General features: G+C 35.6%; 1 protein-coding gene across 1 annotated transcript; it reads left to right on the forward strand.

Annotated features, from left to right (window-relative positions):
• Positions 1 to 1009: 1009 nt before the first annotated feature.
• On the forward strand, positions 1010 to 5040 carry LOC127096743 (uncharacterized). Its single transcript, XM_051035292.1, has 15 exons — positions 1010 to 1190; positions 1283 to 1323; positions 1575 to 1644; positions 1747 to 1895; positions 2221 to 2316; positions 2440 to 2510; positions 2695 to 2756; positions 2848 to 2911; positions 3019 to 3103; positions 3181 to 3307; positions 3494 to 3576; positions 3697 to 3751; positions 3843 to 3970; positions 4082 to 4258; positions 4451 to 5040. The coding sequence occupies exons 1-14, from the start codon at positions 1115 to 1117 to the stop codon at positions 4253 to 4255; spliced, it is 1281 nt and encodes a 426-aa protein (XP_050891249.1). The 5' UTR covers positions 1010 to 1114; the 3' UTR covers positions 4256 to 4258; positions 4451 to 5040.
• The last annotated feature ends 9423 nt before the right edge of the window (positions 5041 to 14463 follow it).

Genomic DNA, 14463 nt, shown 5'->3' on the forward strand with positions numbered 1-14463 from the left:
AGTGGTTAAAGCATTTGTTTTTTTAATTTCTTTTATTTATTTTAAAAGATTTAATTAATTAATATTTATTGTCCTATTATTTACTATTTACCATCATATCCGTATCCATTAAGACACTCAAATTCATTAAATGCATTTTATTATCCTCATAAAAAATTATACATAACATCAATACTTTTAAATAATAATTAATTAAATTATATATAACATTTATTATCCTCATAGTAATTAATTAAAACTTAAAAAAAAAATTAAAAGTCCTTCAATCACTCGGCAATCCATTGGCCGAGTTCCTATGCTCAAAAAAATTTCTTCATAGACTCGTCCATTCATTGGACGAATGTATGTTAGAAGTAGGGCATTTTGAGAATTTTTTTCAAATTAGGATAATTTGAGATTAAAATTTCAAATATGGGGTAGTATGGTAAAAAAGTCACAAAACAAACACTAAGTTTAATTTTGTCGAGGCTAACTCCTTTGACAACATCTACTTTAACTACTCTATCGAATACTACGACTCTGCCAAGTCTTACAACATGCTTAACCCAAAGAATTACATAATGAAACTAAACTATGTAATATTTGAAATATGAATGATAAAATTTAACTCGTGTGAAATTGATAAGAAAAAAATAATAATAGAGTATTGCAACCTTGTACCTTAAGGACACAAATTAAAAATGAAAAAATATTATCTTGAAATCATGCACTAATTTTTAATAAAAATATATAATTAATTTTTTAATTATTTTTTTAAATATAAATTTTCTATAAATGAATTTTTTAAGGTATGCCTCTAATACACAAGCTAGCCTTAGTAATAAAGTGGAATATTGTTAGGACAAAGTGACAAACTTTACTACTTTCAAGGACAACAAAATGCAACGCATGTACGCAACTACAAAGACTTGACAAATCCACGTCATCAACAAACTTTTAAAAACGAAGTCGGAAATTCCAAAATTAACCTCAGCATATTTTCTAATCTCTTTTCTTCCTCGATATATACGAAACCAACTGAAGCAACAAACTCAGAAAGCAAAAGCTGATTTTTTCGCTTTCTCTCTGTCTCTGGAAAATCACCGTCGTATTTTCCATTCTCATTGTCGTTTTAATGGAAAAGGTTGTCGGAGGAAAGTATAAAATTGGTCGCAAAATTGGGAGTGGATCATTCGGTGAAATTTATATTGGTCAGAATTAGAAACTTACCAATTTTCTTTTCTTTTCATTTTAAATTCATTGTTTTTGTTTACCGATTGTGTTGTTTTATCGTCATTTTCAGGGGCACATGTTGTGACTTCTGAGCTTGTGGCCATTAAGAAGGTGAGTCTATTGGAAATTGTTACTTTGGTTTTTTTTGGCTTTGATGAGATTTTTTTTTCTAATTTTTTCTCTTTGTTGTAATAATTGTGATTACTAAGTGATCCTTTTGCCTTTATTGTTGCATTTTAGTGTTTACCGGTGTCTACATGTCAATGTCGTGTCTGCGTACCAGTGTCGTGTCTGCGTATCAGTGTCTATGTGTCAATCTCGTGTCTGATGTATATGTGTTTGATGTATTGTTGTTATTATAGGAGAACAAGAAAACTAAACAACCACAGCTACTATATGAGGCAAAGTTGTATAATATTCTCAAAGGAGGAAGTAAGTTATAAAAGCTGAACCTCGATTAATCTGAATTCCTTCGCAGCGTTTTCGCTTTGTTTTCTCAGTCCTTTCTAACTCATCATAGTCATGGAATTTAAGGTGGTATTCCAAGAATGAAATGGTTTGGTACTGATGGAGACTATAATGTTCTAGTTCTTGAACTTATGGGACCGAGTCTCGAAGACCTTCTTTACTATTGTGAGGGGAAGTTTTCGCTTAAATCGGTTTTGATGTTGGCTGATCAGATGGTAATCATTTATTCACTTTTAGACAACTTGCTTAGTTATCATTTAATGAGCTGTTTCCTTTCGGTTTTTAAATTTATGGAAATAGCTTATTATAACATATCCATAATCTGCTTAACTAGATGCTTATGGAAAAATAGCTTATAACATGTCTATATGCTGGTTTTAGCTTATTTCCATAAGCTCTCCATGATAGCTTAAGAAAAAAAGCATATAGCTTATATGAAAGCACTTATATGATAACTTGATAAGTGCTAATGCTATATAAGTGCTTAATTAAACTGTTTAATCTAACAAGGTCTAACCCTATTTTGTTTTTTGACTATAGCTTACGAGGATCGAGTATTTACATTCCAAGGGACTTTTGCATAGAGATATCAAACCAGATAACTTCCTTATGGGTCTTGGGAAGAAAGCAAATCAGGTAGCTTCATTATTATTCTTTTATTTCTTAGCAAACTCAAATGAATAGCTTTCCCATTTTGTAATTCTTCTATACTTCCAAATTTTATTATACCGTGATTTATGAAATATGCAACACTAGCAGGTTTGTATGATTGATTTTGGACTTTCCAAAGGATATAGAGATCCTATCAGTTACAAGCACATTCCATACAGGTATAAGATTTTGAGATTTTTAATTTCGATGATAAGCGAATCTTTCTGTTGCTAGTCATTTATCTCGATGAAAAACAAACTCGGTTACAAAACATCTTAGTGACTTTGTGCCTTATCGCTTTGAATTTATCTAGCCATGTTAGTGTTGCTTAATATTTTGTTTTACCTTGATAAACTCATCCAGAGAGAACAAAAACTTAACAGGAACTGCACGTTACGCAAGTTGCAATACTCATAAAGGAATTGGTTAGTACATGAACGAACGAGTTTCTCATTCTTTACTGTCTATATATGCAACCTACAATTTTCCATCACAGTTTCGGTTTTACTTCTTCAGAACAAAGTCGCAGAGATGATTTGGAGTCTCTTGGTTATGTTCTTTTGTACTTTTTAAGAGGAAGGTATGTCTCATCCTATTGATTCTACTTTCACCGATTCTTGTGAGTATCAATTGTGTAAGGATTTTTCGGTAAATGTAGGACTTAACTGTTTGATTCTCGTACTTTAGCCTTCCTTGGCAGGGTCTGCAAGCTGCCACGAGAACGCAAAAATATGAAAAGATTTGTAAAACGAAGTTATCAATTCGCACCGAGGTACGCAGATTGTGTTTTCCCCTTGTTACATACCCCCTCCGGTATTTAACGCCTGACTACAATTTTCTTGTTCTTAGGTACTTTGTAAGTCGTATCCTGTGGAGTTCGCTTCTTACTTTCATTATTGCCGTTCCTTGACGTTTGATCAACGACCAGATTATGGATATTTGAGACGCCTGTTTCGTGAATTGTTCACTTCTAAAGGTATTAGCTGTTTGTTTATCATATGCAAGTAATGGCTTGTTTAAGATGTCAATTTGCATTTTGGTTCATTTTTTTCCCATTGGTTGATCCATCATATCCGGAGCCAACAATTTCGAAAACTAAACCGATACATGATTCGTTTCCTATTTATGTTATCTATTAACGCAATAAAATTTTGTTTGGCAGGATATGATGCCGACTATTTATTCGACTGGACGATTCTAAAATATCAGGAGATACAACAAATAAAGGAACAAAATGAATCCATTGTGCGTCACTCCTTTGCATTTAGTTTCAATTTTTTTCTTCGTAATTTCATTTTTCGGAATGTGAAATGTTATATGGATTTGTAATAGCTTATGCATAAAATTTCTACTGATAATTTGTAGGCTCCAGTTGCTTTACCTACAATTATTGAGCCGGTGGATGCGGATGAGCATATAGGTAATTTCAGTCTTATAGTTGAAGAGTTAGGTAAAGCAAAATTCTGTTAAGTTTTCAGAACACATTCTAATGACTTTTGTTCCTTTTTCAGAAGTCAATGATTGTACTCAAACTTCTGCGGCAAAACTACCAATCTATTCCGATCGTCCACGTGTTTGTATGAACCTCAGAGTAGCTAATATTGAGAGTCTTGATGATGAGATTGAAACAGAGAAACATGTATATATATTTCTCTCTGCAAGATACAATTATTACTTAAACTATAGTGATTTTTTAGTTTTATTTATACTTGGGTAAAGTAAGTGATTTGAATGAATGTGGTTTTTGCAGAATGTGAATACTGGTTTACCTATTTCAACTGTCACGCCTCTAGTTTCTACCGAAAATGTTCCAAAACCAGAAAGGATTGTAGAAGCCTCAAATCCGGACGGTGTGTTAGGGAGTAAATGTGGTGCTTCGGGTGATATTGTTCCTTCACTTCGCCGAGTTTCATCCATCAATTAGAAGGTAAGGGACCGGTTACCTAGAATTTGAAGCAAGCCAACCTAATCCGGTTCACTTTTTTAGTATGTGACAAAATGTGAATCATTTTTCCATCCCAACCTTCGTGTATTGGGACGGATTAGCTCACGGGCTACAACCTATATTGACACCGCAATAGAATATTTTGTTGTGTTGCTAACTTGGTTTGTTTCTCAGTGTTTGGTACAGAAACTTGAACTGTTCAAAATGAAGGAATTTTCCATGACTTTGCTGTGAAGCTTCATGAGGTTGAAAATTCTATTATAACGAAAAGCATGATCTTAGGTTGATCATAGCGTTTTGACCCATTTTCGAAGAGATCTTGTTTGAGAGGTCTAAATGCACTACTGACGGCGTAGATGAAACACGAGGAAGAGTTGAAGACTGATCTCGACTTGATTGGCTTGCCTAATTGTATTCGTTGTAAAGTTGCGCCATTTCCTATGGAACTGCTGCTGATTTCGAATTGGAGCGAGGCATTAGTTTCTTTTACTTATAATTTGAATTCAAACCTTGTTAGATATAACAGTTACTATAAATTCTAGTATCAGCTATAAGTAGGGCTGAATTTCTCACACTAATGATCATTTTCTTTGACTCTTATAATGTATGTAGAATTTTTTTTTGCATTTTCTCGACCATTTTGTATGTTAGAATTAGATTAGAGGTTACTTATGATTAGATAGCTTAGTTAGGATTACTGTATAAAGTGTATCTTACAGTCATTGTAATGTACTTTTCTCATTCTATCAATTCCAAATAATCAATCTTTCTAGCAATTTTTGTTTTGTTGAGATTGTTATATTGAATCTTGTTTTGAGTACTCTAACTTTGAGTGCAAATCTTATATTACCAGAAATTTGTCTTCAATATTTAAATCCGTCTACTTGTGTAGCTTAAGAGGACTTAGTTTTGGAATTCAAAAGGAGTCTCTAGAGGAACCATGGAGCCATTACAAAGGAAGATACCTTGAGAATCTCCCTAAGCATGAAACGAGCTTTTGTTTTTCTTCTGTTTGTGTTTTTGCTGACAAACTTAGTGACTCCTGTAACAAATTTAGTGAGTCATAACAAAGGAATAGTTTATAATTACCAATCATTTTCTACTATCTTTCTTCCACCTAAGCATGACATAATCCTTGAAATACTTGGGCTTGTTTGCATTCCTCTTTCCCCTTGGTTGAGGAACCAACTCGTCCACATCCTCATCATTTTGGTCTTCAAATTCTTCTTGGGCCCCTCCTCTAACTCACCCATAACATTCCTTGGGCCATTAAAACTCACTTTATCTTCAAGGTGAAAGTCAGAGTAGAAGTATAGTATGTGCTAATAAGATTTCCAAGTCACATCTTCTAGAAACAAACCCTCCCACTGAATCAGGACTTCCATTGTGTTGTCATCTTCTTTTAGCCTCCAATCTAGGACAGTCAAAGGCTTTACTTGAGGCTGGTTGTCCACAGATTCAATTGGTAACTTAAGCTCGATCAAGATGTTGTTGAAGCACGATTTTATTTGTGACACATGAAACGGGGGTGGGTTTTGCTAATAGGAGGTAACTCCAGTTGAAAGGCTACTTCGCCTATTGCCTTCACAAGCTATAAAGGGCCATAGTGTTGTTTTGAAAACTTGTAAACTCTTCTGAAGCTATTGAGTCCAAAGTATAAATACAGTTACAAGAGGACTTTAGGTACACAATCTCTAATCTACACTCTCATTACGATTATCTTGAACTCTAAACTGAATTGAGCGTTTGAGTGCTAACCATGCAGGCACTCCCCTCATAGATCCACCGTAGCGGAGATTAGCAACATCAGTTCAAGATCGATGTCTCCGATTCAAAATGCATCACGATAGTAACATTCGATCCAAGAAGGCGTATCATCGAATCACTTACGAAGCTTCGTTCCACCATAGCTACCACAATCTTCTCCATTTTTATACTGGAACAGAACAGTGGCAATGTGTTTGGGAAACATCTTCCGATTCCTACAATTTCCACGAGGTCATGCCCGATTCTCAGATCTAGAATCCGAAAGCGTCTATGTTGAAGAAATCGAGGTTTCACATAGTCAATATTTTAGATTTGCGGAGTTTGCACCCATCCAACTCCGATCGATCATTCATCTCGATCTCGGACCACTGTGAGAAGACGCCAACATATATCCTTAGATCTGGACTAAGATCTACGACGTTCCGATCTTCCAGACTCAGTTTGAGCTTAAACCGGTCAGGAATCTTGATCTCTAACTCCTGTCAAAGCTTGTTTATAGATCCTCTCAGATTTAGAGTAAGATTTGAGGAGCTAGCCAATCTCATGCGAAATCATTACAAGTTCAATTCAAAGCTTAACCGCATCTAGTCGAACTTATGTCACATCCCTATAAATATGATTTAAAGCATAACCACATCTACTCGGTCTTATGCAAAATCATTACAACTGCAATTCAAATCATAACTGCATCTAGTCGATCTTATGCCTCACAATTACAAATTCAACATATGAATGTGTCAAGCCAGGTCAACATTTCAACGTTATAAACACAATTTAAAACTCGGCCACATCAAGCTGAAACAATAGATTATCAGTGTAAGCACATTTCAATTATGGTTGCACCTAGTCGGACCGACATCTTACCAATAAAACACGTACATCTTAACGCGACATACTCGTGAATAAAACACCCAAACATGGTCTCACAGAGAACTTAAGATTATTTACACTGTAAGCACATATTATTTATCATTCTTAATAGCAAACGAACTTTATCGATTGAAATGATCAAAATCGAACCCTGACAATCGTCGATCCTCAAAGAGCTGAAAAATTATGATTAAAAAGAGCACATCATGAAACCAAAAGCACAAGCAGGAAAAAGGTAATAATATAAATAAATATTGTTTACAAGACGAGGTGCAAAAGTATGACAAAGTCTTACACGAACAAATAAAAAACAAGAGAAAACGGGGAGCATAAAGATTCTCAAACGTTAACGCCCAACTCTAATACACCCGAACTACCTTCGACGTTCTCTCTAAGAATAGTTTGGAAGGGATCCAGTTGGTCGACACTGGCATAAATGTAGGGAAATAATTATCCCGCCTGGTCCAACATCAAATCTTGGACCCGATACACAAAGTTCATAATGTTAGACGAGGGTAACGATCTAGAGGGGGTGAATAGATCACTAATAACTTTTCTTTGATTAAAAATATTTTTTTAACATATTCTATATGGCAAGCTAAAATGTTTAATATTAACACTCGTCTATCTCAAACCGTAATAGGAAGAACCAGATATGCGTATTAAATCGTAACAAAATGAAATTAACGTACCACAATGATGAGAAAACAAATCAATAAGTTTTTCAAAATTACGTTTGAACAATTTTACACTTCGATAATCAAGTGTTCCAATATATTCAATTTGATCCTTCAGTTCCACTACTTCTTTGACACAAACCCCTTTTTTCAAAGCTTTCACTTGACTGAATCCCAACTGCAAACTTGTGCCAAAACCCCCCAAATCATAATTTATCTTGTAGGAAAAACCCCAATTTGTTTTATCAATGGAATCCCCAAAGTAATCTCAACCCAATTAATTTTACAAATCCTATTGGACCTTATCAAACCTTAATCTAGATGGTACCCAACAAAAATTATTATGTGTATGCATAGAGAAAGGTTGAAGATGATGAAAATTTATTTGTATATCCTTTAGTTTTATCTGTTTGAAAAAGATGTATGAATGTATATATATATGAGTATGTATGTGCGTGCGTGTGTGTGTGCATGTGCGTGTACGTGTGCGTGTCTGTGTATGTGTGTGTGTGTGCATGTGCATGTGCATGTGTGTGTGCGTGTGCATGCACATGTGTGTGTGTATGTGTGTGTGTGTGTGTGTGCATGTGCGTGTGCGTGTGCGTGTGTGTACATGTGCGTGTGTATGTATGTGTATGTGTATATGTGTGTGTACGTGTATGTGTGCATGTATGTATGTATGTGCATGTGTGTGTACGTATGTGTTTGTGTGTGTGTGTGTGTGTGCATGTGTGTGTGTGTGTGTGTGTGTGTGTGTGTATGTGTGTGTGAGTGAATGCGTATGTGTTTCGAACTCACTCACGCCTTCACTGCATCTTTAGAGGCCTTCTTCCAACAGGTCTCTCCCTCTAAAAGATAAAACCTTCAAATCCTCTATCTAATAAGCCAAAGCCGACAATGAATCGTATCACTATACCTTTTCCTGTAAAGAGTCTGCAAGCTCGGCATTTTTCTACAACTCAACCAGTTCCTGCTCAACCTTGGAATTCTCCTACTCAATGGTATCACACTTCTCCTTCAGTTCATACAATTCCCTAGCAAGGTCACTAGAACCTAATACATCATCCTGGCCGGCAACTACCATAGAAACCATAGATCTGGCCCCGAACAGTGTGCGAGTTGCATCTGCAAAAAAACCTTTCCTGTCACCCGCATATAGGTTCCGGATGAAAGCTTAGTTCTTATTGCCACAACAGTAGCAAATTCCCCAGGGGTGATGGGTACCTGAGAGGGACGAATTGAAGGGAGCCAAAAGAAAGGAGTAAGAGCCTTTAAATCAACATCATCTGACAACCCGTTTGGAAGAACCCCCTTCAACAGGAATGGACAAACACTCACCCTGATTCATCTTGATAGGAGAAGGGGATGGTGAAGGCTCACGAATAGAGAGGTCAGATGCCATTACCGGTGTCTGAACCTCCAGAGTAATAGTATCTGCAACATCAAAAGTCTCCACCACTTGACACGATGAGTTGGTCGTAAGACCCTGGTCCTTGGCAAGTTCGAAAAGCGTCTACAACTGATTCATATTATCTAGAAGATACAAGTTACACTTAAAAAGGTGCACCGAGTTCCCATCCTCTCCAAAGAGTTATTTCCTCTCTACATGGCTGGGAAAACTGATAACCACATAAGTATCAATCTTATTCTTCTTTCGCTGAGAATGAGGCGCTTCGCCAATACCAAATCCCTATACATAATTGAGACACTGATACCAAGCATACAAATCTGCCTTCATTTTTATCTCCTCAGTGGATAAAGGATTTATCCTGAGACAATAAGAAGAAAGGGGTTGGCGAAAGTGAAATCGATACCAATAGTTGAAAAATCACTATTGTAAGAGCAAGTGAATCCAATTGGGTTGAGGACGATCAAAAGAGATAAAAAAAGAGAACAAGAAAAGGTTTCCAAGATTTATGTTCGGCGCAGAGTTGGAACACATTCATGAAAGCCAATGCCCCAAGTTGAAGTTGCAAGGGGGAAACTCTCAGACGGTTTATCACAACCACCTCGAAATTAGAAAAGTAAAAATGCACCCCCAATCTGGTAAAGAGAAATTCATATAGAGGAACCGAGAAGCCTTCAAAAGAGCATGTATCCTCACCTTTGGATCTACTGGAAGAACCGACTAATACAATGTAATAGTCGCGAAAATGTTTAAAGTTGAAGGAATCCATATCACTTAATTGGTCACCCAATAGTATTTGTTGGCATTATCTAGCTCAACTAACCTAATACCCTTTTGGACCAGTCCATCCTCTTTAAAGTGATCACCGAGTCTGATCCAAGATACATCATTGGACTTTCCCCGGTACCCCAAATGACTTCCAATTTTAGCAACGCTAGGCTTGTGACCATTCATCCCCTGATAGATCTGGACAAAGTCACCAGCATGTTCCCTCATTTTCCTGGCACCTTCTATTTCTACCTTAGTCAAGACAAGGGGAGGCATCTGTTTCTCGATATGATCCTTACCCCCACCGACCTTCCCTGAAAATAGAGCTTCTGAAGAATCACTGGAAGAATGTATTTTAAAAAAGGAGTCCCTAGACACTCCTTCCATTTCAGAGTCATCAATTAGAGAGATGATCTCTAATTTAAAATCCCTATTCTCGGAAGAAAGGAAGTACGATTCAGATTCCATTCCCTTTTTCGAAGAATAAGAAATGCCACCTTCTAAATTACTCTCTATGTTAATAAGGTTATCATTGATTTTAACAAAGAGACAATAAATGCTTGAATGAAAAAATCTTGAGTTGGAAGAAGGTACCTTGAAGTGTAAGGTAAAAGGTAGTGAAACGAAGGAGAAGACTGAAGGTTGAAGCTTTGAAGATTTGAATACATGATGATGGTTACTCCAGGAAAAACACTCTCTAAAAAGATAAAATGACTTAAAGGAAATTAGGGAAATTCAATCTAGTAGTATGCAAAAATTCTCCCAAATTTCCTATACCCTTATATAGGCATGAATGTGAGAAAAAACAAGAAGGGGTGGTTGGATTGTGTTGGATTTTATCTTTTTTAAAAGCTTTTTCAGCTTCTGCTTCTGATGTTTCTTAACCAGAGTCTGAAAACTTGGTTCAGAGTCTGACTCAGAAAACTTATTTGATTTCTGAAAGATCTTATCAAATTGTGAACCAGAATCTGATTTAGATGATCATAGTTGACAACAACGAAATATTTAAATACATAAGGAAGTAAAGTAAAGAAAGAGACACAAACAATTATCCTGGTTCCTCTCACAACTTGAGAGTAGTCAAGTCCCCTTGTACTTCCAAGGGTTTTTCACTATAACCAAACTGATTACAAATGCTCAAGCCTACCAGCAATAGACTTTTTTGCTTACATACATAAGTATAAGACTTCCTTGCTCAAACACATAAGTTTGAGACTTCCTTGCTCAAGCCAACAAGCTCAAGAATTCCTTTCTCAAACACACAAGTCTGAGACTTCCTTGCTCTAGCATACAAGCTAAAGACTTCAAATGCTAAAGCATTAAAGCAAGAGACTTCTGACTCTATAATAAATTGTTAAGAGATTTAGGTAACAACTATACTTAATATACAATTAGAGGTGTAGACAAAATACAACTTAGAAAGACTCTAAGACTTAAAAACTTCTAAAATATACAAGTGTTAACATGTTATAAGTCTAACAATTTTGATAGAGTAACTTCTCTTTGATTGTCAAGTTTTAGAGTATGTACCGGTGTTGTATTATAGGTTGGTAATTTTCTTCTTCAACATCTACTCCTTATATAGAAAGGGAGAAAATAGACGTTGGAGACTTTCACCAAAAGGTTGGGCTATTTTTGTACTTGATTAGACACATCAACAAAGCACTTATCTGCAAGAGGAATTATCTATTGAGGCTCAGGCATCAAAGAAGATATTTTTCCTTAAGTCTTCATGTGATCAAAAAGTCTACGAGTCTTTCAGAGTTGCCTTAGTTGAAGAGCTTTTACTTCAGAGATTGACTTCCTTCAAGCTTCACTTTTCAGAGGCTGATCACATAAGAATCCCTTTCTTAGCTTCTGAAGCTTCAGAGTCTGGGTCACTAGAGGCTGAATTTCTTCAAAGTTGACTTCTTCAGAGTCTGGAACTCCATCAAAGGCCGAGTCTTCAGAAGTGATCTTTAGAGTCAGAGTTTGATTTTTAGATTCAGATTTCTCAAGCATCTCTTCATCTATTCTTAATGATTATTTTCCTGAAAACTTGAACAGATGTTAGAATATCCAATTGTTCTTTAAATACTTCGTAATCATCAAAACCAAAGGGATCCAGTGTCAACCAATTTTATTCCAACAACCCCCCCCCCCCCTTTTATGATGACAAACATAAGTATTTAGAACAATGATTGTTAATTTAATTAACTTGTTGACTTCAGGATCAGAGGTTTGTAAGCCCCCCTTGAGTCTGATAGTCCAGAGGATGAGGTTTGTAAGCTCCCCCTAAGTTATATCCATGTTAATTAAATAACACTAACCTTCAGAAATTAAGCATCAATAGAATAATCATCAGATTTGGGGGCTTAAATACTTTATATATCTCCTCCTTTTGTCATCAACAAAATGATGAGGGAAAGAAAAAATACTGAATAAAAATAATGTATGGGATTCTATCAAGTCTGAATAAAAATTAATAAAACATGATTGATTTTCTCTTTTTATCATCAGTAAAGAAAATATGCAAGAAGAAAAGTGATGTTAATAAATGAATTGAGTGGTTGGAAGAGGTTCTGAAATTCACGATATATTCCAACCTTTTTCTTGGCCAATGAGATAAAACAGTCAATCCTTGGAAAGGGAGATCTAAAAACCAAACATGTATCTCCCTCTTGATTCCATTGGTGCTCATATGTCCAGACTGATTTCTCCTTATCCCATCTTTCCTATAAGATTCAACTTATAACAGGAAAATAATCCATTCCTCTTTATTTCAATAAACTTTTCCCTTAAGCAGAATGAGCAAATCAGCTAAGAGCAACAATGGTGGTTCTTCATAGGAGGTGAATAAGGCTTTTAAGATCCAAAAGGATGACATAATATATTCCTCAAAAGGTGTTGGAACTTCTGCTAGAGCCACAAAGGTTGGAAGAATGTCAGAGACAAGGACAAGGACTTTCAAGAAGAACCTTAATAGGGAAAATCGTTGAGGTATCTGATGATGAGCGGGATGAGGATTGGAAGAACTTTCTCATGCCACGAGGGTGGACTGATGAGCAGCTAGAGTAGTCTCTTCTGCTGTAGCATATTTTAGTTGTATTTCTCCCTTTTAAGTTTCATACTTATGTGATCTCTTTTCATGAATAGAATCAAATCTTTTATCCAGCTATGTTTGAATCTCTTTTCAACCACCAAAGTCATGTGTGTGTAGTTAACTTAAAGATCCATAAACTCACACTAACTGATGTCCACATAGATTATCAAGACATGATTTTATATATCCAAACTTAATATCCTAAGTTAATATAGCTCAAAATTAGAGCAAATGAGCATAAACTGAAAACTTAACAGATATAAGACCAAATCAAAATAATTTTTAGATTTGTGACACATAACTGGACAACAAAAAGAATTAATAAAAAAGCCACTTATATGCCATCAAAAATAACCAATCAAGTTCTAAGCATCAGAGGCTGAGATGCTTCAGAGGCTTCCATACATCAGAAGTTGGTTCAGAGATTCTAATCATAGTAGCTTTTGATCATGTCTGCTTATGATCCTCCATTCAAAAACACGCATTAATCCTCCACAAAATGTATATTCAGATTCTTTTTAATGAAATCAAATATTTTTATTGTAAGAGGCTTGGTAAATATATCAGCCCACTGATGATCTGTATCAATGAACTTATATATGTTAGACCTTTCTGAACATAATCTCTAATAAAATTATATTTTATCTTCATGTTCTTGGTTCTAGAATGTTGGATTGGATTTTTAGTTAAACAAATGGCAGCAGTATTATCACAAAAGATGGAAATATTGTTTCCACAAATTTGATAATCTTCCAACTGATATTTCATCCAGAGGAGTTGTGTGCAACATTTAGCAGCCGAGATGTGTTCTGCTTCTGCTGTGGGCAAGGCAATAGTTGCATGTCTTTTACTAGCCCAGGATATTAGGTTTACACCTATGAATTGATAGCTTCCACTAGTGGATTTCCTTTCAATCTTATCCCTAACATAGTTAGCATCACAATATCCAACCAACTTATATTCTAGGGATTTTTTTATAAAGCAACCCTATATTAGTTGTTCCCTTTAGATGCCTAAAGACCCTTTTAACAACCGTTAAGTGAGTCTTGCTAGGATCTAATTGGAATCTTGCACACATACACACACTGAACAAAATATGTGGCCTAAAAGTTGTTAAGTAGAGTAAGGAACCAATCATACCTCTATACAACTTTTTACAAACTTGGAGTTTTCTTCTTATTTGCTCAGATTACATGTTGGATGCATAGGAGTGTTCATAACTTTGCAGTCTTCAAGCTTGAATTTATTCAGAAGTTCCTTAGTATATTTTGACTGATGAACATAGACTCCGTCTTTGCTTTGGTTGATCTGAAATTCAGCCTGTAAAGTCTTAGAAAACTCTTTGCAAAGAGAGCTTTAGTAGAACCAAAAATTATGTCATCAACATAAACTTGGACAATCAAGATTTCTTTATTAAGAGTCTTTCTGAACAGTGTAGTGTCAACTTGATCCTTTTGGAAGCCATTTTCTAACAGGAAATTACTCAATATCTCATACCAAGCTCTTAGAGCTTATTTGAGTCCATAAAGTGATTTCTTATGTTTAAAAAAAAGGATGGGTTGAGTCCTCAAACCCAGGGTGTTGTTGGACATACACTTCTTCATAAATAACTCCA

The sequence above is a fragment of the Lathyrus oleraceus genome, chromosome 6, assembly GCF_024323335.1.
Source record: "Lathyrus oleraceus cultivar Zhongwan6 chromosome 6, CAAS_Psat_ZW6_1.0, whole genome shotgun sequence".
NCBI classification, from domain to species: Eukaryota; Viridiplantae; Streptophyta; class Magnoliopsida; order Fabales; family Fabaceae; genus Lathyrus; species Lathyrus oleraceus.

Coding starts and splice junctions, on each gene's coding strand:
- LOC127096743 (XM_051035292.1), top strand. CDS start 1,115: ATGGAAAAGGTTGTCGGAGGAAAGTATAAAATTGGTCGCAAAATTGGG. Junction 1,896..2,220: donor TGATGTTGGCTGATCAGATG/GTAATCATTTAT, acceptor TTTTGACTATAG/CTTACGAGGATCGAGTATTT. Junction 2,511..2,694: donor TACAAGCACATTCCATACAG/GTATAAGATTTT, acceptor AAACTCATCCAG/AGAGAACAAAAACTTAACAG.